This window comes from Erinaceus europaeus, chromosome 1 (genome assembly GCF_950295315.1).
Source record: "Erinaceus europaeus chromosome 1, mEriEur2.1, whole genome shotgun sequence".
In the NCBI taxonomy this organism is placed as follows: domain Eukaryota; kingdom Metazoa; phylum Chordata; class Mammalia; order Eulipotyphla; family Erinaceidae; genus Erinaceus; species Erinaceus europaeus.
In genome coordinates this window covers 28941344-28965979 of record NC_080162.1, presented here as the reverse complement: position 1 = coordinate 28965979, position 24636 = coordinate 28941344, and the positions used below count along the sequence as shown (strand labels likewise).

General features: G+C 37.3%; 1 protein-coding gene across 1 annotated transcript in view; it reads left to right on the top strand.

The window, feature by feature from the left end:
• LRMDA (leucine rich melanocyte differentiation associated) overlaps positions 1-24636 on the top strand; it is a 1384659-nt gene that overhangs the window by 833939 nt on the left and 526084 nt on the right. The window contains exon 5 of the mRNA XM_060171730.1: positions 2802-2919. Coding sequence (XP_060027713.1) covers positions 2802-2919 — 118 coding nt within the window. The remainder of the gene's footprint in view (positions 1-2801; positions 2920-24636) is intronic.

Below are 24636 nucleotides of genomic sequence, written 5' to 3'. Positions count from 1 at the left end.
CTCCAGCCCCTGGGGTCTGGTTATAGGGTGGGGGAGAGGGGTATGCTTCAGAAATAATTTTTAAAAAATTCCTTTTTTTTTTCTCTGTTTTCTAAACCAAATTGAGGTATAGTCACCTCCTTGGTGTCACACTTAGGACCCCTTATTCACCATCCTGCTGATGGCCAGATATCCTACCATTTCCAGCAGTTGTTAGAGCTCATGCCAGCAGCTGCCTCCAAGTCATCATATTGGCTCTGCCTCCCATATTTATTTATTTTCCCTTTTGTTGCCCTTATTGTTTTTTATTGTTGTTGTAGTTATTACTATTGTTGTTATTGATGTCGTTGTTAGATAGGACAGAGAGAAATGGAGAGAGGAGTGGAAGACAGAGAGGGAGAAAGAAAGACACCTGCAGACCTGCTTCACCTCCTGTTTAGAGACTCCCTGGCCAGTGGGGAGCTGGGGCTCAAACCCTAATGCTTAAGCCAGTACTTGTGCTTGGCGCCGCATGCACTTAACCCGCTTCACTACCATACAACTCCCAGCTTTCCTATTGTTTAACTCTCTGGGAGTATGGACCCAAGGGTCATTGAGGGATGCAGAAGGTTGAAGGTCTGGCTTCTGTAATTGTTTCCCCACTGAACATGAGTGTTGACAGGTTGATCCATACTCCCAGCCTGCCTCTCTCTTTCTCTAGTAGAGTGGGGCTCTGGAGAAGTGTAGGTCTAGGACACATTGGGGGGGTTGTCTGTCCAGGGAAGTCTGGTCTATGAAAGGAAAGGTCTCACCTGAGTAATGAGGCTGAAGTGTTGACATTTCATGCCTGATATCTCGGGACACAGTCTGAAGTGAATCATGCTGAGGTGGTACTCATTGTGTTGATAAGGTTGGGTTCAGTGGATGCAATGTCATTTGGTGTGAATTGAAAGAAGCATGCAGGAAAGTAAACCCCACCCTAGATTTTCCAGGACTGGGGGAAATATAGGCTCTATAGAGGAATTGGGAGGTTCCTGCTGTCTTAGAGTTTAAGAAGACAATAGATAGTTATTGCTATAATCACATTGTTTGGCAGTTGTGTTAACTTTGAAAAATTTCTTTGTTAGGATTTGCTGTATCATAAAAAACATCACCATAATTTATGTCCTATGACATTATTTGTACATAGCTGTGCCACCGGTTGCTTCTGTTCTCCCTGGTCTAGGCTTTTAAGAGAGTCAACATATCAAAGACTCAGCCTATGTATTAAAAAGACTCAGTTTGTGCTTTAAAAAGTTTGAGACATACAATCAATTTTCCCCTTTCATATTAATTAAATAGTGATTTATACAACTACAAATTAATAGGAGTATATATAAATACCATTTCCATCACCAAAAGACTGTGTCCCATCCCATCCTCCCCCGCCACCACCCCAGGAAGCCAAGCATCCACCCTCACCATCACCACAGGGTTTTTAGTTTGGCACCCTACTACATATTCAGTCAAATTCTGCTTTTAGTTTTGCTTTCTGTTATTCTTTCTCAACTTCTGTTTATGAGTGGGATCATCCCATACTCATCTTTATCTTTCTGACTTAGCTCACTTAACATAATTCCTTCTAGCTCCAACTATGATTTTTAATGCTTCTTTCTTGTCATTGTGATCTTCTTCCTCCCCTCCCTTTTCTTCTTCTTCATTTCCTCCTCTGTTGTTAAAATTTCGGAGGCTCTAGCTGGCCGGGCTAGCTTCACGGGTGGGTAACAGAGACGCGGAGACAACGGCTGGGCAGGGAAGCTGTATTTCTTTATTCAGGAACAACGATTCATAAACTAAGACAAACTAATCACCAAACAGAACTCTGCTGTCTCTTTGCAGCGGCGCAAGCACTCTCTCTTACTCTGGAACTCAGGAACCCTGGAACTCTGCAACTCTTCCACTCTGGAACTCAGGAACCCTCTCTCGGGGTTCCTTGGGGCGGGGCCAAGTGGGCTGCAAAATTAGCAGGACTGATCCAATTCTCTTGGCAGGGGAGAACTAGAACCCAATGTAAAGCATACAACACTCCTCCTCCCCTGCCCAACCCCATTCTTCTTCTCCTCTTTCTCCTTCTTCTTTTTCCCACGATTGGAGCATAACTGCTACTCCAAGCCAATAGACATAGATGGGAGAGACACAACAGCATCAAAGCTTCTATCAGTGTGGTAGGGGCCAGGCTGTAGTCTGATTCTTGCACATGACAAAGCAAAGCAAAAACACTATTTAAGTGAGCTATCTTGTATACCAATAGTTTCTGATTTCTTTTTTTCACATTTATTTATTTATTATTGTATGGAGACTGAGGGAAATAGAGATGGGGGAGGATGGTCAAGGGAAAGAGATTGAGAGATACCAGCATCACTGCTTTATCATCCCTACAGGTGGAGACTGAGGGCTTTGAACCCTAGTCCTTGAGCACTATAATATGTGCACTTAACCAGGTGTGTCACCACCTGGCTGCAAGTTTCTGATTCCTTTATGTGACTCTTTCTTGACCATTACAATGAGAACCCCTTTAGAAGTAGGAATTATACTGTAATCACCTCTCTCTAAAATCGGCACTCTAAAAATAGTTGTGAAACTTATATGAACTATAATTTGATTGAGTCTGTTTTAATGTGACTTTTCAAGATGATATGAGGCTGACTTGGAAACATTGCCTGTGTTTTTCAAGAAGCTTATAGTATAGATAAGGATAACCACTGACCATCAATAAAGCAATTAGGCAGCAATAAAATGCTAGACTGTATAGTACTCATGACCTATTATGGAAGTCCTGTATTGTCTCTGACTTTCTTTTCCAGATACTTTGTTCTGCATAAACTACCCAATTTAAAGTTTCTGGATGCCCAGAAAGTAACTCTACAGGAACGAGAGGAGGCATTGGTTAGAGGAGCCTTCATGAAGGTGGTGAAGCCAAAAGTAAGTTATTTCCTCCTTGGTCTCCACAGGGATTTGTGTCTCACATCACTGATTGCTTTTGAAGTCATAGAGGATATCCCTCTCTGTTTAGAATACAGGAGGAATGTACAAGAATTCCATCACACATATGATATTAGACAAATAAAAAGTAGGGCTGAGCATAAATTAAATCACCCTATGGTCCACTCTAGGTATACTTTATTTCTCAAATACCCCCCCCCCCAAGTCCACCACCATTCTTTCTAAGAATGTACAAAATAAGGGCAACATTTTGGAGATGGGGCTCCTTCCTAAAGAGGATTTCTTTATAATGTGGAACTTCTTTACAAGTAAAAAAAAAAAAAAAAAAAGAGGAAAGCATTGAATATTCCCAATGTCTAAAGCATGTAGGATTTCTCTTGTGCATCAGGGGGCTCTTTTGTCTTGTGACTAAAGGAGATATAGGAAGGTGATTTTCTTTTGGTCACAAGTGAGAGCCTGAAAGATCTCATGTATCAAGAGGAGGGAAGGCATTATTTTTTCTATTAGTGTGACTCTCAAACTGATGTGAACTCTGTATGTAGCTTTCTAGTACTCATAGACAGTGGTGCTTACTGACTTCCTTTACCAGGGCTGAGACTACATGGAGATCTTGGATGTGAACATGGTATCTTCTTGACCATACTGATGGGGAGTGGGGATTTAGCTTTGGGTCTTGAATTTGGACATACAGAGATTCTAAAGGATATGAGAAACTGCCTATTTGGGATAAGTTAATGTCCTTTCATAAAGTCTAAGGCCATGGAATGAACTTAATGGCCCTGATCATTTTGTTGGAGACCCATCACTCTCCTAGGGTCTGTGGACCTACACATTTAATTCTTGTAGGATGTACCCTAAAGTATGTGTTAAAAACACTGGTCCAGAAACTCTGGAGTTCTAGTTTGTCCTAGTTATAGACTTAGGGTGTTTTAAACATGCATTGGGGATTAGTAAGAGGTCGAAACAAAGAGAGAGAGAGAGAGAGAGAGAGAGAAACCCAAAGCAAAAAATGAAACATCTTCCATCAAGTTGCTCAGCTGGCAACAGACCTCAGGGCACTTTCTTTCCCTGAATCCATGAGGTGCAACTTATTTCCCGTTATGCTGAATAAAATTGCTAACAGTTGTGGAAATATATGATTTCAAGGGTATAATACTGGCAGATAAATGTATTGTTACCTGTTTCAGCATGTGGGAAACTAATTGAATGATTTGATTCATTTCATAGCTACTAAAGTGTTAACAGTTCTTCTTATCGAGGCACAGGTTTGACTTATTGCTCGTGACTGACTTTAGTTATTCCAGCTTTTGTAATTGTGTCCAAATGAAATAATTTGGTTTTGGTTTTCTCTTTTTATTTTATTTTATTTTTTGAATGGGTGAACTGAATTCATACACAGCTAGCCTCACCAAACCAATCATAGTACAACAAGGGAACTATTTTAAATATATTGGATTCCTGACCACCCAACATTTCTCACTTTCATGAATACATATATTTCACATAATATATCAGTTTTCTCCTACTCTCCTTGTATCTGACATGGGTGATTCCACCACTGGAAATCCAATGAGGGTACTTAATAAAATTATCAGTATATCTGGAAGAGGTACTCAATTATTCTAATACTACATCTTTTTCCATTATTATTTTATGGTCCTTCATGTTCTTGTTTGTGAATCCTTCTATAACCCTATAATGTAGAGAGAAAGAAATGTTGCCTTACTCTACAGGTGAGGAAACTTGGGCCCATTATCATTAATTTAGCTGTTGAAGGTCACCTAGCTCATAATTGCTGGTAATGAAGCTTTACCTGCTGTGTCTGACTGGTCTCTTTTCCCTGAAGCAGTGAACTGAATATTATTTTATATATCTCTATATTTGACTGAAACTTCATAGGAAGGTATACTTGAAGAAAAAAAATAGAAGAGGGATGCAGTGGTCCTGTTGTAGTACAGAAAAGATAGAGCTGAAACCCTCCTGTCTTTGAAAGCAATGGGGAATGGCCCCTAAAAGCCCAGTAGGAGCTGGTCCTGAGTCATCAGTTGCTTCACCAAACTTAGGCTTTCCTAAGTTCAAAATTAATTTCACAGTTAAGCAACTAGCTCATGTTTATGTGATTGACTCCAATACCTTTATTAACTATATTAAACTTAAAATCATCCATTACTTGAAATGAGGCAAAAATACTTTGAGAAAGCATGGGAAAGTGAATATTATCGCTTTAGAGTTACGTCATTTACAAACTGGTGAGGACTTCAGAAATAACCTGTTCAGGTTCTCTTTCTGTGGCTAAAGGAACTAGAAGTGGTTACTGAAGACTCCACAGTCCCACAGAGGCAGAACTTGGAATATAACTGAGAGGCCTGCTTTTCCTATTAAGCATTCTATTTATTTATGACCTGGTTCTATTCATCCCTGGTTCTCTGACTTCCTGGTTTCCTATCCAACTGTATGCCTGTCTTGAATGGCAGGCGGCTCCCTTTTGTCTGTTGTTTTCCAAGATACACACTGGTACTTCTCTTGCAGAAGAGGCCACATAAGCTCCTTGCTGAATTAATACATTGGTGTTAAAAGGACTCGTTCTTGCCTGTTCACAGTATGTACATACATGTGTCTGTATAGACATATGTATGTTCTGGGAGGTATATGTACACCCAGAGCTAATTTCTAAGTGGAGAACAATTTCTTCTCCCTGAATTGCCAACACAGTGCTAAGCACACCCAGTGAAGACCTATTTTTCGTAACAGAATCAGAATCTCAAGTTGGCTTCTGTCCTTTCTGAGGCAGCAGTGGCCTGTTGTGCTTATTCAGCAGTATTCTCTGATGGATGATCAAGGGAGCTGTGATTTGGGGAGCTGTTTTCATTTTATTCCTGACATAAAGTATTTGGAAGAATGGGAAATGCCTCTCCAATCACAGCTCTTGCCTTGGAGGTAGAGAACTGGCAGTCTGGGTGTTCTCTGCTGACGCAAATGCAAAATCATCTAGGAACTAATAAAGCCCCTATGTCACAGAGGTTTGATTTGGTATCTAGCAAGCACTGGTGCTTGAGTGCAAGTCCTTGCTTGCCTGCTCTCATAATGACACTTTTCCTCCTCTACTGCTGCATTTTGGGTTTTGTTGTTTAAAAACTGCCTTCTCTCTGAGCTCTGATTGTTCTTTAGAATTATGTTGTCTTTCATTATGAAATGATAGCTAATTCTATAATGTGTTCATTAAGAGTTTAGTGTGAATGTGTCTGTGCTGTTAGTTCATGGACCTATAACAACTATACTGTTCATTTCCCAGATTATTAAGGAAAACATATATCTTTGTCAAATACTATTCATTGAATCATACCATTATCAATGTAGAGAGAGTACTATGCTGAATGCAGAGAAGGTTGAGAGGCTTCTGTAAAGACCAGACTGTGACTTCCCTCACTACATTGGGAAAGATCAAAGTGACTTGGAGGCCTGTCTAGGAGGGTGTACCTGGTGAACCCACCAGCTCTGTGCATCAGAGAGACAGTTCAAGAAACTGACAGTTGAAACTGTTTAATTATGTCCTGGCTTTGTAATTATTCATTCCTGTTCTGGCAAGGAGCATAATTGTCATTTCTTTGACATAATTATTTAAAGCTGAGCCCTCTTGTTTACAGGCTAGTATATGAAGTGGGCTACTAACTGTTTAATTTTCAGAACCTTCTAGAAGCCACAGTGACAGCTAGAATGAGAACAATAAACTATATTAAAAAGTATTTGGGCATGTAAAGATATACTTGTAATTGTGGTCTTTCTTTTATAGATATGATATAGTTCTAGATGTATATTTGAAGATTGGTGTCATGAGTGGCATTATGTGGGTATACCATTTTTTTTTTATGTGTAGAGTGTTAGGAACGAAAGCATAAGGAAATTAACTCTTCATCAGGATGGGGCAGCTGCTCATCCAGTAAGATGTCAACTCCATGAGGGCAGGAATTCTGCGTGTTTTGTTTTCTTGCACATGCTATGTGGTTGGTCTACCACAGAGATTCCACCAATAATTTATAAAAGAATAAATTTTTGAACAGGTCATATTAGAATATTCTTCACATAAGATGACTTATTCTTTTATTGCATTAATATGTTTTTTTTTTTTTTTGAAAAGATACCTCTGACTTAAGAAATGTAGAATCTTGGATCAGTGACCTGGTGGATAAAGGAGATTCTGGAGGCATATACTTGTTTTGCCAAATGATTTATCCTGGACTTACTAAAATGGCAAATTCTACAGTCACTAAATCTTGGCTGGTTCATTAGGTATCACTGTGGGAGGAAAGGCAGTCATCAGAAGCTGTACACTCCCTGTTGTTCATACTCAAGGTGCTCTCAGAATACAACTGCTTACATTGTGGCTTCAAGAAACAGAAAGTTACTTCTCTCAGGACACACACTGGGTGTGTTTAAAAATGAGACTTTCCCTCTATAACCTTCTGCTGCATATTTTATATGCTGCAAAGGAGCTCTACATAATCGATTACTTGATTCACTTAATTGTTTTTATGCCTGTTGTTTACTAATTGCTACTATGTTCTAAAACATGCTATACATGAATGTATATGCTTGTGAATAAATATTGTCAACTACAAATATATGCAGTTAAGTAGAAAATAAACCAATCTATCTTGAAAATTCTCTACTGTGCAAATATTCAGAAGGAAACTAAAAATGCCAGTTGATCTTTTGGGTATTTCTAACTACCTGAATATTTTAGTGTTTTATGATTCTTTTCTGCCTTCTCACAGATGTTTCTTGTCTAGAGACATATTCAGATTCTGTTTTCAGTTGCTTTATAGAGAATTTTGAAGGGAAGAAAATTTTTAATTAATTTTTCTTTTGGCAATGTTTAAACAGTTTATTTTGAAGCCAAATCTTTGTAGTTTTTTCTGTTGTTGTTGTTCTTATTCCTGATTTCATGGTTTGCCATGTTCAATTGAGGAGGAATCACTAAAGGAATTTGAATTTCTCTACTTTTAGAACCATGGCATCAAGTATCTCTAGTAAGTGCTCTCAGAGTGTTGCTCTTTGGAAGCAATTTCAGTAGCTTTTCATTGCCTTGCATTTGTGTAGCAATTTTCTGGAAGTTATGTCTCCAACCTCTTAGCAAAGAGGTTGCAAAGCCCTATTGATAGAGAATAATAATAAAAGAAAAAAACACACCAGTGACTGAAAGAGAAAGAAAATTGCAGGTGCTGGTGGCAGCTTTTCAAAGCCACTCCAGAAGCCCCAGGAGAGCTAACTAGGTGCTAAGCACCAAGAAGATATCCTTCTCCATTAAGCTCAATGTCCAGTGAGATATTGTTTCTCTGACAGTGTCTTGGATTGCACAGCTCTTTAATGTCTCAACTCTATAATCTTTCTTTTTATACCCTTCCAAATACTGAGTTTTTCCAAAACAGACACATGCCTAGAATGCCACCAAAGAACATATAAGTACTTTGTGAAGAATTAGCTAAGCACCCCTAGGAAACTTGGTATAGCTTTGTAACCTAAGAATTGAGGGAAGTGGGGCAAATTGTTTGACTTTTTTCAAAATCATCCCCGTCTCTTTGCCTTTGCCATGGTTCTTCCTCCATGGGAGGAGTACATTTCTCCATTGATTTTGGCCTTGTTTATGTGACACTTTGGCCATTGGGATGTGAGTAGAAGTGACAGCATGCAGTTTCTGGGCCAAGGCCTTACCAGTCACCATGTGTTTCTACTCACTTCTCTCATATGTGTGTCCATTACTATGAAAACAACAGGAGACATACATCCACGCCTAACCTGAAGTCTGAGCAGAATTACCCCAGCCAAATTCAGATATATTCATGGAAGAGTATCTTAAAGTACTTATAGTTGAAAATAGTGCTATGACAGAAGTGTGACTATATATAAGCCGTCTCTATTCCCACATACATTGCCCTCAGATCCTTCCCTGGTCACTTGAACTAGAACTCTTAACTGAGATGTAACATATGGTTTCGTGATATTAATACCAGTTTGGGGGTACCACAACACCAACTTTACAGGCTTTCTGTATACTTAACTGATTAGAATCATTGCAGGACTAGCCTTAGGGTGAAGCAGCTTCCTTATGCCAGTCCTTGTGCTTCATGCTATGTGTGCTTAATCTGCTGCGCTACTGCCTGACCCCCTTTCTCCTTGATTTTAAATTCATAAATGAGGAAACTACTGTTCATATAATGTACATACAATTCTGTGAGATTACAGAGCCACATAGAATTGCTTTCTTCTTTTGTTCTTTCTTCTGTTTTCCTAAAATTACTTTACCCATGGAACAAAACTAGTTCAAAATCTTTTGTTTTGCCCATTGTGTACCTTAAATTTCAGCTAGATTTGTGGCTATGATGGGAGATGGGAGTAGAAAAGCAGAAACAGTGACCTTGGAGGGAAGCCAAAGGCAACTTTGTAATTTCCAGTTTTGACTTTGTGACCCCTCCCTCTTACCCACTTGGTGAAGTGCATGACTAGGCAGAAAATTGCAGAAGCCAAGCTTAAAAAAAAAAAATTTGCAGTTTGTCTTGAGGATAAGAACAAACCTTGGTAGGATTTAACTGTAGAAGAAGAAAAGAAGTATGATTAGGTCTGCTTGTCTGTCCCTGGGTACCTGGCAGAGGGATCAATAGTACTCTTTTTGTAACGGTAACTGCTGGTACAAGTCTGCCCAGCATTTATAGGACCAGACCATTGTTGATGCTCATGTGGCCACAGAAATCAGATTCAGAACTGACTGAGCGTTCTTTCCTAGTATTGCAAGGAGTACCTGGTGGTAATGAGAAGAGCTGATGCAGGGATAAGGAGAAAGACAGTGGCTGTTAGATACCTAGTAGTAACTAACTCCTCTGGCAATAGGGCCATTGCATTCTGAAAAGTATTGCCCAAACAACAGAAATTAATTCTCTCATTGTTCTAGAGGCTAGTTGCCTAAGAACATTTTCAGGATGTTTTTATTCATTTGTTTCCCCTGAGCCTTTTCTCCTTGGCTTGCATATGGCCATCTTCTTTCTGTGTCCTCAATGGCGATCTTTCTGTGCATATTCATCCCTCTTTTCTCTGTGTTTCCAGATTTCCTCTTCTCATAGGACCTGATGTTCTGGAAATTTGAATTTGAACACTAAAATATGAATTTGGGGGATAAAGTTCAAACTGTAACAACAGACACAAAGAGTGAACTTTAAGATAAGGATAAAAAGGATAAATCCTGTGAATTAGTGATGAAAGTTAGACCCTTACTATGTAATATTTCTTGCCTTTTTAAAATTTTTTCCTGAAAGTCTAGAGAAAGCTATTAGAGTAAAGCAGTAGGATAACTTTTGGCTATTAAATATGAGCAGAGATAAAGTCTTTACAAGATTTGATTGAAATGAAACTTGATCTTTTAGAAAAATTTGGTTAATTGATACTTTTCATGGTGAGTTCCAAGCAGGCATGCAAAGGTATTTGTAGGAACTCCAGTAAGAGAGCCTCCTTCAATTACAGAAGCCAGACCTTCCACCTTCTGCACCCCATAATGAGCCTGTGTCCATGCTCCCAGAGGGTTAAAGAATAAGAAAACTAACAGAGGAGGAAATGGGATATGGAGTTCCAGTGGTGGGAATTGTGTGGAATTATACCCCTCTTATCCTATGGTCTTGTTAGTGTCCCATTTTATAAATAAAAACATAAAAAGAAAGAGTGCTTCCTTATTTCACACGTTGGTTTCAGCAAGGAGTTTACTGCTCAAAGGAAAGTTCCTTCTCATTAAAAAAAAAAAAAAAAAAAACTTTTACACAAAGGTCCTCTTTGTCCCATATGTTTCCTTTAGGTTTTTTTTTTTTTTTCCTCCAGGGTTATTGCTGGGGCTTGGTGCCTGCACCACAAATCCACTACTCCTGGAGGCCATTTTTTTCCCTTTTGGTGCCCTTGTTGTTTATTATCGTTGTTGTGGTCATTATTATTGTTGTTGTTATTGCTGTCATTGTTGTTGGGTAGGACAGAGAGAAATGGAGAGAGGAGGGGAAGGCAGAGAGGAGGAGAGAAAGATAGACACCTTCAGACCTGCTTCACCATTTGTGAAGGGACCCCCTGCAGGTGGAGAGCCAGGGGCTTGAATTGGGATCCTTATGCTGGTTCTTGCACTTCGGGCCATGTGCACCTAACCCACTGCCCGACCCCCTTGAGGAGGTTTTATGACACATTCCCACTATTTTCTTCCCTTTTTGAAAACATTACTATTTTTATTTTTTAACTTTATTTTATTTGATAAACAGAGAAATTGAGGGGGGGTCAGGGAGGAGAAGGAGAAAGAGACAGGGGGTCTCTTGCAGCACTACTTCACTGCTCTTAAAGCTTTTCCTCTGCAGGTGGGGACTAGGGGATTGAACCTGGGTCTTTGTGCATGGTAATGCATTTAACCAGGTGCACCATCACCCAGCCCCTCCCACTGTTTTCTTGCAGTTTTTCCAGAGAGTTTTTTTCTCCCTGCCAATATCTCCAGGAATATTCAAGCTACCAAATAATTGTGAGATCCAGCTTGCACTTGCTTTTGTCTCTCCATTGTTTTGTCTATCTGCAACCAGTCTGGCTTGCTTCTGGAGTGTTTGTACATATCTGACACCAAATGCATCATCATTGTCTTTCCGAATAGGCAAAGTAGTGTTCCACAAGTATGATAGGATAGGTCTGTCCCAGCTCCCTGAAACTAATGATACAATTAGCTTTTTTTTTTTTTCCCCTGATTCTATAGTGGAGTATCTTAGATGAACAGACAGGGCACAATCAACAATGGACAGATGCTCTGTAATTGGGCCTTCCTTTGATATTAATTTAACCAAGTTCAATGCAATTGTCAGGGATAGCAATTATGCTCAGCCTTTTCACCAAGGACATTTTAGGATAATTTTATTTTTTCATGTGCATTTTTAAATATGGCTGTAAATTTTGAGCTACATTACCTGAATTAGAACTCATTATTTCTTTTTAACCGATAACTAATGCTCAATATCTAGATTCTAAAGTGGCATTCCTCACTGCCCCCCCCCCCGTTTGAAGTGGTGAATTTTAAGTGGGTCTTCTACTTTAATAAGATTTTAACTCATGAATGGAATTTAGAAATGAATCACTTCATTTTTACTTAGCATTTTCACAGAGGCTACTTTCCTTAGTGTGTTCTGCCATGTTTCATTTGGTCCATTCTTATTTATTCTTCCCTAACACCCCACCTTTACTTTTGTTATTGACAGAATTCAAGGAGTTGCTATCAGCTTTTCTGTTGAGGGGGGTTAATATATGAATTTATTGTGACTGTCCATCGAAAATCTAAGAGTCTCCCTCTCCCATTATCACCAGGGTTATAACTGCAGGGAACGATGCCTGCACAAGGAATCCACTGCTCCTAGTGGCCATTTTCCCCCTATATTTTTCTCTTGCTTTTATTTGATAGAACATAGGGAAAATGAGAGAAGAGAAGAAAAAATAGAGATATCTGCAGCACTGCTTCAGTACTTGTAAAGCTTTCCCATTCAAGAGGAGGCCAGGGACTTGAACTTGGGTCCTTATATGTAGTAATGTGTGCATACTACTGGGTTTGCCACTTCCCAGCCCCAAAATCTATATTTCTTACTTTCTGCTCGTGAATTTGTCAGATTTTGGGTTCAACCTCACTCCAAGTTTCAGGATTACATGTTTGTTTTATTAAAAACCTAACATCTACTGTCAGCAATCTGTTTTTTTTTATTGATAATATAGGGAATATATTCTTTTATATAATATATTATCAATATATTATATTGATAATATAGGGAATATATATCCTTTTTCCAAGTTTGATGTGAAGTTTAGATGAGGTAAGACATATAAGCTGCTAACACTGTCTAATAATTTTAGTTGTGAAATTTCAAAACAGCTGTTTTTATGACACTACTATTTGTAGCTTCTGTGAGTTAACATAGGAAAGGTGATTTAATCTTGAGATAGGTAAAATATATTGACTTACTTAGATCATCATAATAAAACACCATGGATTGGGTGGATTAACCAACAAAAATTAATTTTTTTATAATTTTGGAGACTAGAAGTCCAGAGTAGAATAAAAGCATGATCAAGTTCTGGAGAGAACTCATTTCTGGGCTTTTAATGGGCTACCTTTTAGTATGTATTATGAAAAGAATATATAGATTCTACTTTTCATAAGACCAGAGGCCTATTGGCTCAGGACCCCGCCATTAATGATCTCACTCAACATTAACTATATTCTAAAGAGTCTAGATCCAGTGATAGTGACATTTAGAATTGAATATTTAACATAGGATTTGGGGGGAATTCAGGTCACAGCAGGAGGTATTGTTCCCCATACTCTCAGAACCTTAACAGAATTATTTGGACTTTATGATATTAGTCATTTATGGTTTACTTTTAAAAATTTTACTTATTTTAATGAAGGAGAGATACACAGTGAAAGACACAGAAAGAAAGTCTAGAGCACAGCTCAACTCTGGCTTATGGTGGTTCTGGGAATTGAACCTGGGACCTCAGAGCCACAGGGTTGAAAGTCTTCTGCATAACAATTATGTTGTATCCCCAGCCTTTATGTAGGTTTTTTTTTAATTTTAAGTTTTGCAAAGATAATACACATTGAATAAAAAACATACTGTTTTTATTTTATGTACATTATTCAATAAATTACATGAAACATTCAGTACTTTATAATAAAATGGACTTATGTTAGATGTTTTGGTACAACCTTTGGCTGATCTAAGTGTTCTGCACACATTTAAGACAGGCTAGGATAAGCTGTGATATTAAGTTCCGTAGGTGTACTAAATATATTTATATTACACACACACACACACACACACACACACACACACACACACACTTACTTTGCAGGTAGATATTAAAAATGAACAGAAGTCAGGTCAAGAAGGAGATACAAGAGAATCCAGGTTGTATGGAAAGAAGAGGAGATTCCATAGTCAGTGAGTCAACAATCAAGATATGAGGACAGTAGTGCAGTAGCCTTGAGTATAGATCTGGGAAGCAGAGAAGATTCTCCCCAGAGCTCAAATCAGTAAAATGACCCCTCATACTAAAATAAGACCTAAGCTCTTTCATTTGGGTAACCCCAAACTCAACACCCTTAGTCCTTTCTCCAGCTACCTTGGCCAACCTGAAAACCAAGGTTGAAGTTTAGATTTTGGAATTTGTCATGAGAGTCAGCCCATTTATACCCTATAATAAAATGGAGAAAGCTGGGTAGTAAAATCCTGGAGCTCATTATACATGTTTGAAGAATATTATGTCATCATTAGTTGAGCTATGAAAACCTAAAGTTGAGGCATTAAATCTGCAAATAATTAGAAAATAACCAATAGTTGTATTACAGAAAGAAACATAAAAATCAGTTTCAGTTAAATAAATATGTTTTGTAAGTCTAATTTTTGCACAGATTCTAATTTTTTAGTTATGTGATGTTTTGGAGCAGGTTAAATTACACATTGTTTTTCTTCTCTGTGTTCAGAAAAATCTCTGTCATAATTTATAACTTTTGCACTTTGAAATTGCAGAGAACTACTATAAGCACTATGAATCACATTTGCTTAGGTATAAATAGGTAGTATAAGTAATATAGACTAAAGGTAAAAAAAACTTTGCTTGCTTCCTTCCCCCTTTCCTCTACTTTTACATTATATGACTAAATGTGCAACTTTGTTCACATAACTGCTACAAACAGTTCATAGTGTAGGCCAAATGCTCTCTAATGCAGTAAAATTAAGAAATAATATGCTCTGAAAGTGATTTATGAGTGTGGTTAAACTGCCAGATTTACAAAGAAATAGTTCAGATCTTGGGAAGCCTCAGGAGTCACGTCAAAAATGAATTTGACCATGATTTAAACTGCTACTTTTCTTACATGACATTTAATATGTGTACTTTGGAGGCCCATATGTCTTTAATAAAATAGCATTAAGTTTTAAATATGATATGAATGCAGCCAGTTTCTAAATTCATAACCTTTTCCACAACTCCAAAATGCTAACCAATAAGGGAGTCATACATGCAATAAAACATAAACCTTAGAAAATAGCTTTTTATTAAAATGGTTAGACAGTTGGTAGCTGGGTAGCAATGCAATAAATACTTAGCGGATTGTGGGTCTATCAGATGTTGTTTACTCTGCAAGCAACTGGGACTAGACAACTAATTATAACCCCTGCACCAAAGCAGTTCATACTGATCTGCTGAGTGTATAAAGGCAGAACAAATTGTTGAGAGCCCTGGACAACAAGTCTAGAAATTTGGGTTCTAGTCCTACTTTACTACTTAATGAACTGTGATCTTGCATGAGTTACCCCATTTGTACAATTTTCTTGGCCTGTGTTGTAGGGAAATAATACCTGTGAACAGGTTTATTGTAAAGATAAGAAATGAATGCCTGCAAGGCTTTTGAAACAATACCTGGAATATAGTAGATTGTTAATAAAGAGAGCTAGTTCTTAATGAGAAATTTACCTTAGATGTCAACAACTAGACAGTGAGCCATTTCATACCACTCTCCTGTGAAGCTAGACAAAAAAAGAAGAAAAAAAAAAAAAGAAAAAACACTTGAAAACTTACCAAAATACAACAAGGATTTCTTTAGAAACTCACTAAGCCACAGCCACAAAGTTGCAGATGCAATAATAATTGCATCCTGACTTCCCTGGGCAGAAGACCTCACCAATCTGCCCCAGGACCTCACCTCTCCACAACCCTACCCCACTAGGGAAAGATAGAAACAGCCTGGGGTTATGTATTGACCTGTCAACATCCATGTCCAGTGGGGAAGCAATTACAGAAGCCCAGAACTTCCACCTTGTGTACCCCATGAAGAATTTTGATCCATATTTCTAAAGGGGAAGAAATGTTAGCAGAAGATGACCAGAGGACTCTGAATTTCAATTGCATAAGGACCCAGAGAGATAAGGGGAATAGAGAAAGGATATTCGGAAGTAGTAACAGGTATAGATATGACTTAGGAAGACAAGGTAGAACTATAGAAAAAAATGGATATATATACAGATAGTCATAGAAATAATTGTCAACACATATCTGTGACCTTGGGAGAACTACTGCAGTTTCTAATGGAAGGAATGAGAATATATAACTCTGGTAGTGGGAACGATGTGGAATCACACCCGTTATCTGATAATTTTATAAATCAATATTAAATTACTAATAAAATTTAAAACAGCTGTACTACAAACCATTAATCACAAAGTAAAATGACTAAAAATATTTAGCAAAAAGGTAATTTAAGTAAGATTTTCAGGTGTCCTATAGCAGTGACATCTCATTAGGGCTCTAGGCTGCCACTCATATAAGTTAAGCCACTTGGTGAGAGATCAATACAAGCCTTACAGGAAATGAATAGGGGCTTCCTTGCTTTACTTACTTCTCAAAGGTATGAGCAGAAAGACAGAAAGACAAATTTGGTTCTGAGAAAGTAAGTGTTGTTCTGGTGACTGTTGTTTAGTTTCTCCTGAAGTTGGAAATGCGATATGCTATGTGACCTCTTCTGGGCTTTTGTGTTCCCAGTTATGGAAAATGTGAATCAGTTATGATAACTGTATTGAACTGAAGCACTAGCAGACCTCTTTTAGGAATATGAGAAAGCTCACCAAATAGGTTGCGCCTTTCCTTGTATAAATCCCCTTGTGTGGACTCTAACATAGCATGAGAGTGTCAGAGCACTAGGGGAGGCCCCATGGATAGTGAAGCAGTGCTATGATGCCTGTCTTGTCTCTCTCCTTCTCTGGCTGTCTCTCTCCATATCTGAAATAAAAAAAAAAATCAGCATGGAATGATGACCTGGACTCACATACATACACAAAGAAAACATTTTATGTTCTATTATGTATGTGTATATGTACTATAAATATGTGAATAGATCTCTCTGTAGAGTAGTTTAGAAACAGGAAGCCCTAATCTTCATGTTTTGAGATGCTAACATAGAATTGCTTTTTCAAAACATTCAGATAAAACAGTCAGTCTAGTGATGGTTTTATTACTTCTCCATGCAACCAATATACCATTCTCCATAAATATCCTTAGGATGGAAATCACAGATTTCCTAAAATAGAACTTGGAAATTATATTTAAGCTTGACATTTGAATTTTTATGCTTAGGCATACATGAGGCAAATATTTCAAGGTATGGGAGTGATTTCACATCATGTTTACTTATTTTAATGATGTAATTATATTAACTAAAATTAACAAAGAAAATATTTCAACTATATTCCTTGAGTTTTCCTTTTGCTCTGTTCCCTTTCAAACATTACAGTTCTGAAACAATGCTACAGTTTTACCCAATATATTTTGTTGTTCTATTTTGTGTCTCCAGATTTTTATATATACTGCACAGTTCTTCATCAAATTGCTTTCAGTATCATCAATGATCAACTTCACTAGATTTTAGTTTTATGTATAAAGTACTGTGTATGTATAAAATATTGTGTGTGTGTTTCCTTTAAACTGTTTCCTTAACATAATTTTCTAGTCATGGCTTTATTACATCCCAGGTGTGGGCACATAAGGGGTTTTAATCTTTCTATTAGAATGTCTTGGGCACCATTTTCAATTTGGCAGTCTATTTCTTAATGAGTCAATGCACCTACCCAAGTAGAAGGAAGAATGTGATCAAAAAGGACACTTAATGTTTCCAATGCTCTCTTTTGGAATGTGTTTTTCAAAGTCTTGTTGGATGGTATGGTTCTGGGAAAACAGCTTAGAATCTGTAAGAACTTACACAAAGCATGCATTGGCCCACTAGATTGAAGTCCTGGGGAATTACAAGCCCCCTAGAACATCCCCCAAATTATGAACAGCATGCAATCATGATCAGTGTGAATGTGCCTTTAAACTGTTAGCCAAATCTTTGCATAATACCAATCATTCTACCTAGAAAAGCACAAATATGTTATTGTTCTCAATAGGCAATTTTATGCAGCTTTGGGAGGAAAAAAGAGAAAAGAAGATTACAAGCTGGATGATCGTGCTTTTATTTCTCTTAAATCTATCCACATTTCTCAGGGGTTATACTTGTTTAAAGATTGTATGCAACTGTGCAGTCTATGTGATTTGGAAAGCAAATCAAACTAAATATGAAGTTTTCAGCATGTGCTGTTTTTAAAGGATTTCATGAGTCTATTTCAAATATACATTTCTTCCTGAGAATTGTTAAACCTATAATCTTTTTCTTGTTATATTTCTTTGGGTGGTGAGGGAGGCCGAGAGGGTAACTTACTTTTGGAGTGGAAGGTTCTTATTAGCATCTACCTCCTCCTTGTGCAGCATTATTCACAGCAGAGCTATTAAGGCTAATTATTTTCAGGTTTCTATCAAAGGGGAATATTTGAGCTGACAAAAATAATACCATTTATTGGGAAGAAAAATAGCCTGTTTAAATAAGAAAGGGATCATTATCATTTGCATCATATCTCCTTCTCCAAGTTATTACCCTGTATAGGGAGGAGGCCAAGAGACTCCTTATAGTTAATAATCAAGGGGAGTTTGGTTGGGGGTTGGGGGGTATGCTCACTGAGATGCCTCATATTCCAGGAAGAGGTAGGGTTTTATTCCTTCATTTTTGAAGTCCATCTTGAATCTTCTTGATCTTGAGTTTAATATCAGCTTCTTATTTTCCTTCTTCTCTTAGGTAAAACTTTGACCCTTGATATATAATGGAAAGACCATTTTTTGAGGACCTAGATATATTAGTCAAGGGAGACTAAACTGATAGAACAAATAGGTCCCCACTCTTGGTGGTTTAGCATGCTTTAGCATGGATGGTTTCTAGATGCATTGTGATGGATGCCTGGTCAGTCACTGACCAAGGTTTCTTATGTCCATTGGATCTGCATGTTTGGAGGGATCTTAGAGTTCTCTAATGAATTCATCAGAGTAACAAAATGAATATAGAGGATTATATAAGTATGATCAGTAGGCCTAGATTTGAGATAACACAATAATGCTTCCATTCTATGAACCAGAACTCAGTTATGTGAACACTCTTAACTGTAAAAGAGTTTGGCAGATGCAGTTGTTATGGGTTTAATTGTATTTTCCCATAACTTTTATGTTAAATGCTAGCCCATGAGTCTCAGAATATAACTATATTTAGATACATTCCTTAAAAGAGTTGTTTAAATCAAAAGCAAGGCTGTTTAGGTGGGCATAATCCAGTATGATTGTAGTCATTAAAAGAAGAGAAGATTAGGAAACACAGAGATATCAAGGATGTATGTACATTGAGAGATGTTCATGTGAAGAGATAAACAAAGTTTCACTACATGTAAGATAAAGAGAAATGCCTTAGGAGGAACTAACTTTGATTTTGAGCTTTGAACTGAGAGAAAATATATATTTGTTTTATAAACCACATAGTTTTGGTACTTTGTTATAGCAGCCATGAAAGACTGACAGACTAATAAAGTAGTTTAGTTGAGTGCTCAGAAAGAAAAGTAAATGGGTTTGCTGAGCATTGAGCCAACCTCTGCCACACTCTGCACTTGTGTTTTAGTACTACTGCATAATCAGCTTACTGGGTATTCTTAGGTATGTTCCCCTTTGAGGTTACAATTACTCATTTGTAAAGTGGATGAGGAAACTTAGATGTTTTGAACGTCTCCCTGTGGTTCTGAGATTTGGTTGTGTGCCCAGACTCTCATTCTGATATCAACAATGATACCTGTAGCAACTCACCTTAAGGAGTTCAGGGGAGATGTCATGGTGTTGTGCCAAAGAACTAGATTTTAGGGTTCAGCAACCTAGACTTGAACCAGAGCTCTTCCATTTGAATGACTCTGGGCAAGTTAGTGTACCACCCCCCATACATTTTTATAAAGGAGTAACATAATAAAGATTGTTAGAATAAGAAAAAAAAATTGAGGAAATTATTGCAATAGAGAAATTATTCCAAGACCTGGTAAAAAACTTTCAACACAAGTTTGACTCCCCCCCCCCCTTAAGGCCTTATTTATTGATTCATGAGAAATGATAGGAGAGAAAGAAAGAACCAGACATCACTTTGGTACATGTGCTGCCAGGGATTGAATTTAGGACCTCATTCTTGAGAATCCAGTGCCTTATCTACTGTGCCATCTCCCAGACCACTTGTTCTCCCATTTTTTCCTTTTCCTTTTTCTATTTTTATTTTCTTTTAATTAATCTCATTTTAGGGTCCTGAATGTGGAGATGGAGAAAGATTAATATGAGAGTAATTTTTACTCATGGTTTTATATAATCCTCTCCATATTGCTAAGAGAAAGGCAATGCAAATTAGGGGTATTAAAGTTTACTGTGGAATTCGCTGGGTGTTCCAGAGAGAAATAAAAATTAAAACTTGGGTCTCCTCTTGATCCAAAATTTTACCATTTATAATATGTGACTTAACTGTGCCATGAATTTTTGGATTTAAGAATGAGAAGACATGATTTTATTGGAGAAGTGAGCCTAAATAATCAGCAGTACATCTTGTTTCTGTCCATAAAATTTTCTCAATGAACACAACATGACACAGTGAATTCTTCATAGGAAACTCAGTCCAGTCTACCTCTCCTAAAGTGGTTTATCACTTTTTAAAGTGCAACTTTCTAATATCTTTTACAAATATCATCTATCTTTATCAAGGAGTAGAAAGGAAATTGGGTTATGTGGCCACCTTCCAAATGGTCCTGGATCTGTCTGATGAAGATTATTTTGACTTGACCTAGTTTAATATCACAAGATAATATATTTCTTGTGCTCCATATAATCCAGACTTTGTTTATACTTCTGGGAGGTCTTGGAACCATGCTTACTTTTGCAAGTGTAGCTCATAGCACACATATCCGTAAACCAGATTATAAACTGTAGTAGAGAGACTATGGGCCAGAAGTGCATATTCCATACCATAGACTAAGAAAGACAGGGTCAAGGATAGAGACCGAGTGGAACAGATACAATTATATTAATTTCCTGGTTCTGTGTACCATGGCTGAGCTTTAAGGCTAGTTCGCTAGATAATTATTTTCATACTGAGAACTCATGATAACTGTACATTTTTAAGAGGAACATTAAATTTCACTTTTTTTATATTCACAATAAGCTTTATAACACGGTGAAGTTTTGAAAAAGCACTGTGGGCAGCTGGAGTTCTTCAAGCTATAGGAAAATTACAGTGTAGTGAGCCTTTCCGCTATCTCTTCCTGTAGTATATGTTATCTGGTTAACGGCAATTTATGTTATCCATGACCACTGGGGAGGAAAATATTCATATTTTAAAAATGTATTAAGGGACATCTTTTCTCAGTGAAGGACATGATCATGCTAGAAGGAAGGAAGTAGAGTTTTTAAGGTCAGAATTTCTCAGTCTTTACTACAAGGTTGCCATCTATTTGTGATCCTGCCATTTGAGTGTCAAAATAGGATAAATTATTTTGGAGTCTTTTTAAGAAGATGATTTGAAAAGATGAGGGAAAATATAAGTTAGGGTGAGAATTTTTTGCAGACATCAATCATGTGCGGATATGAAATTTTACCCATGTGCCAACAACTGTACTGTAAATCATTAAACCCATAATAAAATTATAAAAATAAGATGAAAAAAGAGAAGCTGTTTGAAAACTTCTTTCAGTGTGCTATTTAGCTTTGTCAAGCAGTAGTGGTATTGTCAAGCACAGATCTACATTCAAAGATGCAAGGATGGAGACTCGATACTGGGGCATTTTCCAGCTATGAAAAGGAAATCTCTCAAATTCAATATTGTTGCTATCAAACTCTACAATAGTATGTTTTTGTTTATTGCTCAGGACATACATTTTAAAATATGTATATGGAACTTGTATTATCCTGTCTGCTTCTTTCCACAATTCTCTCTGATGGGATCCTTAAGCAAATACATTCAATAATGGGTGTGGAACACTAGAATTTCCTAGATCTTGAGAATCTTTATTTTGGTAAAATGTGTAAAATGATAATCCTTTTTCTTCTCATTCTCTTAAACAATTACAAATTAATCAGTTTCATTCTTTCAGAAAGAATGCTTTTGCTTGTTTGATTGTTTATTTTATTAATCACAGGAGCTTTATCACACTGGACTGACTTTTCAGAAAAAGAGAGAGGAAGAGATAGATAAATGATAGGTAGATAGATAGATAGATAGATAGATAGATAGATAGATAGATAGATAGACAGACCATAGTACCAAAGTTTTCCCCATGGTGGTAAGGAAAAGACTCAAAAAGATGGGGAAAATCTTGTCACATCAGACTTTCTTTTGTATATTCATTTTCCAAAGACTTTACACACTTAACTCTAACCCTTAGTTTTTTTTTTTCTTTCTTCTGTGCATCCATGCATGGGTCCATACCTCTGTGTATCCATCCATATTATATTTATTAGATATATTAGATGTCTTGGATAGTGGATATATATCTTAGAATATAAATACAATTGAAGCAGTCTCACTCTTCACAGGGGACATGTTCTAGAAAAGGTCTTAAGTCTTTCCATAATCTTACTCTACTGACTTCTTCTTGTACAATGTATAGGTAGCCACCATTTTCCCTCACTTAAGTACCTGATTAAACATATGAATGCCATCAGTGAAGTATTTTAAATAACTTTACCTGCATACTTTAAGCCCAGTAGTTTACACAGATGCTGTATCACTGAGTTACCTTTCCAGCCTCCCAAGGAAATTTTAATTTTATTTTTAGTGTTATATTTTGGCTTTGAAAAGAAGGACTGTAAGGATTTGGGCTTGTAGTTATGTGATACCTATATGAATGGTCAGTACTCCTGCCCTTTGGGGGGTGGGGTGGGTCCCATATGGGCTTTGCATGGAAATAATAGACTACAGTCTGGAGAAATGGTGTACAGCATTCTTAGGTGAATATGTCTCAGCAATTATTCATATTGACTTGTAGTAGTATAAAATTGACTTTGGAGTTTCAGGTAGGTGGGCACCAGAAGAGCAATGTTCTGCTACAAAAGAAAGCATTAACATCAAAATATGTTAGCCAAATGGAAGGATCTGATAAATATGGCAATGAAAAAACAAAATAGGTATAGTGAATACAATTATTTTTCTCTCAGAACATCAGAATACACAGATATCAGACTATGATTTAAGTCATCTTGAAGTGATGGGAATTTGGTTTTGTTTTTTTTTCAATGCTGTGGCTAAGACATCTTGTGTCTTAGAATGGCAAAGAGAGTATAACATACCTGAATTTGTTCTGCCATTCTCCTTTACCTGCATTGACCTATACCTGGTAGGAATTGTATCACTTCATAACTTTGAGCCTTCTGTTTGTGGCACCTATGGATATCTAATGCCAACTTTGAGTGTACATTGTGATTTCTGACCTCATTCCCCACTGTTCTTCAATTTGTTTTTTAGTTTGTCTATTGTCAGTCTACTGTTGAAGTTTTCTGATCTCAGATTTCCTGATATTTGTTATTAGAAATCTTACTGAATTATAACTTTGCTTTATGCTTGCAGAATGTATGTTTTGCTTATTGCTACTAAGTGCATTCCTTTGACTAATGCCATGAGCTCTATTTTTGCCTGTGTCCCATTATCACAAGAAACCTGCTCTAAGGCAAAGTCTGGATAGCTCAGAGTTTCTGCCCACAGGCAGTAGAGGGATGTATTGCACATATGCTGTTGCCCATAACTCTGATGTCTGCTGTACTAATGGTTTGGAGATTATACATGGGCTAACTGGAATAAACTCAATATCTCATGGCATCAAAGGAAAGTACCTGACATAATGACATGGGTAATGGCAGTTTTAAATAACCTTATCCAGATGTTTCCCCCCTTAAAAATGTATTTGGATCCTTTTTGTAATATATATCCACATGTTATTTGTACCTTAATAAACGCTCATGGAAACTTGGGATGGATGGGCATACATTTGGCACTGTCCCGGCTAAGAATGTCCTATGTGTATATACCATCTGACCTCTTCTGATCAATTGTTTGATGACTGGCTATGATTATTCTCTCTCCAACTTTTCATGTGTCTAGTCTCAGGGCCCTGGCAACTGGCTCAGGTTCTTTCACCCTTGCATCCTCATAGTCTACTTTTCAAGTTTTCCTTTTTCTTTCTACCAAAATAGATACACTCTCATTATTGTTCACCCAGTACTTTTAACCTTGATCCTTCTTGAACATATCTTTTAAACTGTTTATTCTCATAAATTCAAATTTTCCCAATCCATGGAATACCCTACCTTCTATGAAACCCCCTCAAGACAGTAGGACCTCAATAATTCCCACACATAAGGACTTTTCTTTAATTACTCCCATGTAAACCATATTGTGTTTCTTGCTTTCTCAAATGGGGTTGGGGAAGGGGGTTGAGATATATCTGGTATATCTTCTATTATTCCCATAGTACTGAATTTGAGGATAGTCCCAACTCTCCTTGGTATTTGTCATCTCCCACTACACTTAACTATATTGAGAAGATTACTTTTTTCATGACCAGAAAAGGTCAACATGTACCAATATTCAATTCTTCTACCATGTGGTATTCTAAAAATATATGTATAAATGAGATGGTGGCCATACTTTGGCCAAGGAAATTTTCTAATTTATCTGGATGCTTTCTAGAGGTCATGCCATAAGGCCAGTGTCCAAATATCAGCTTTGTC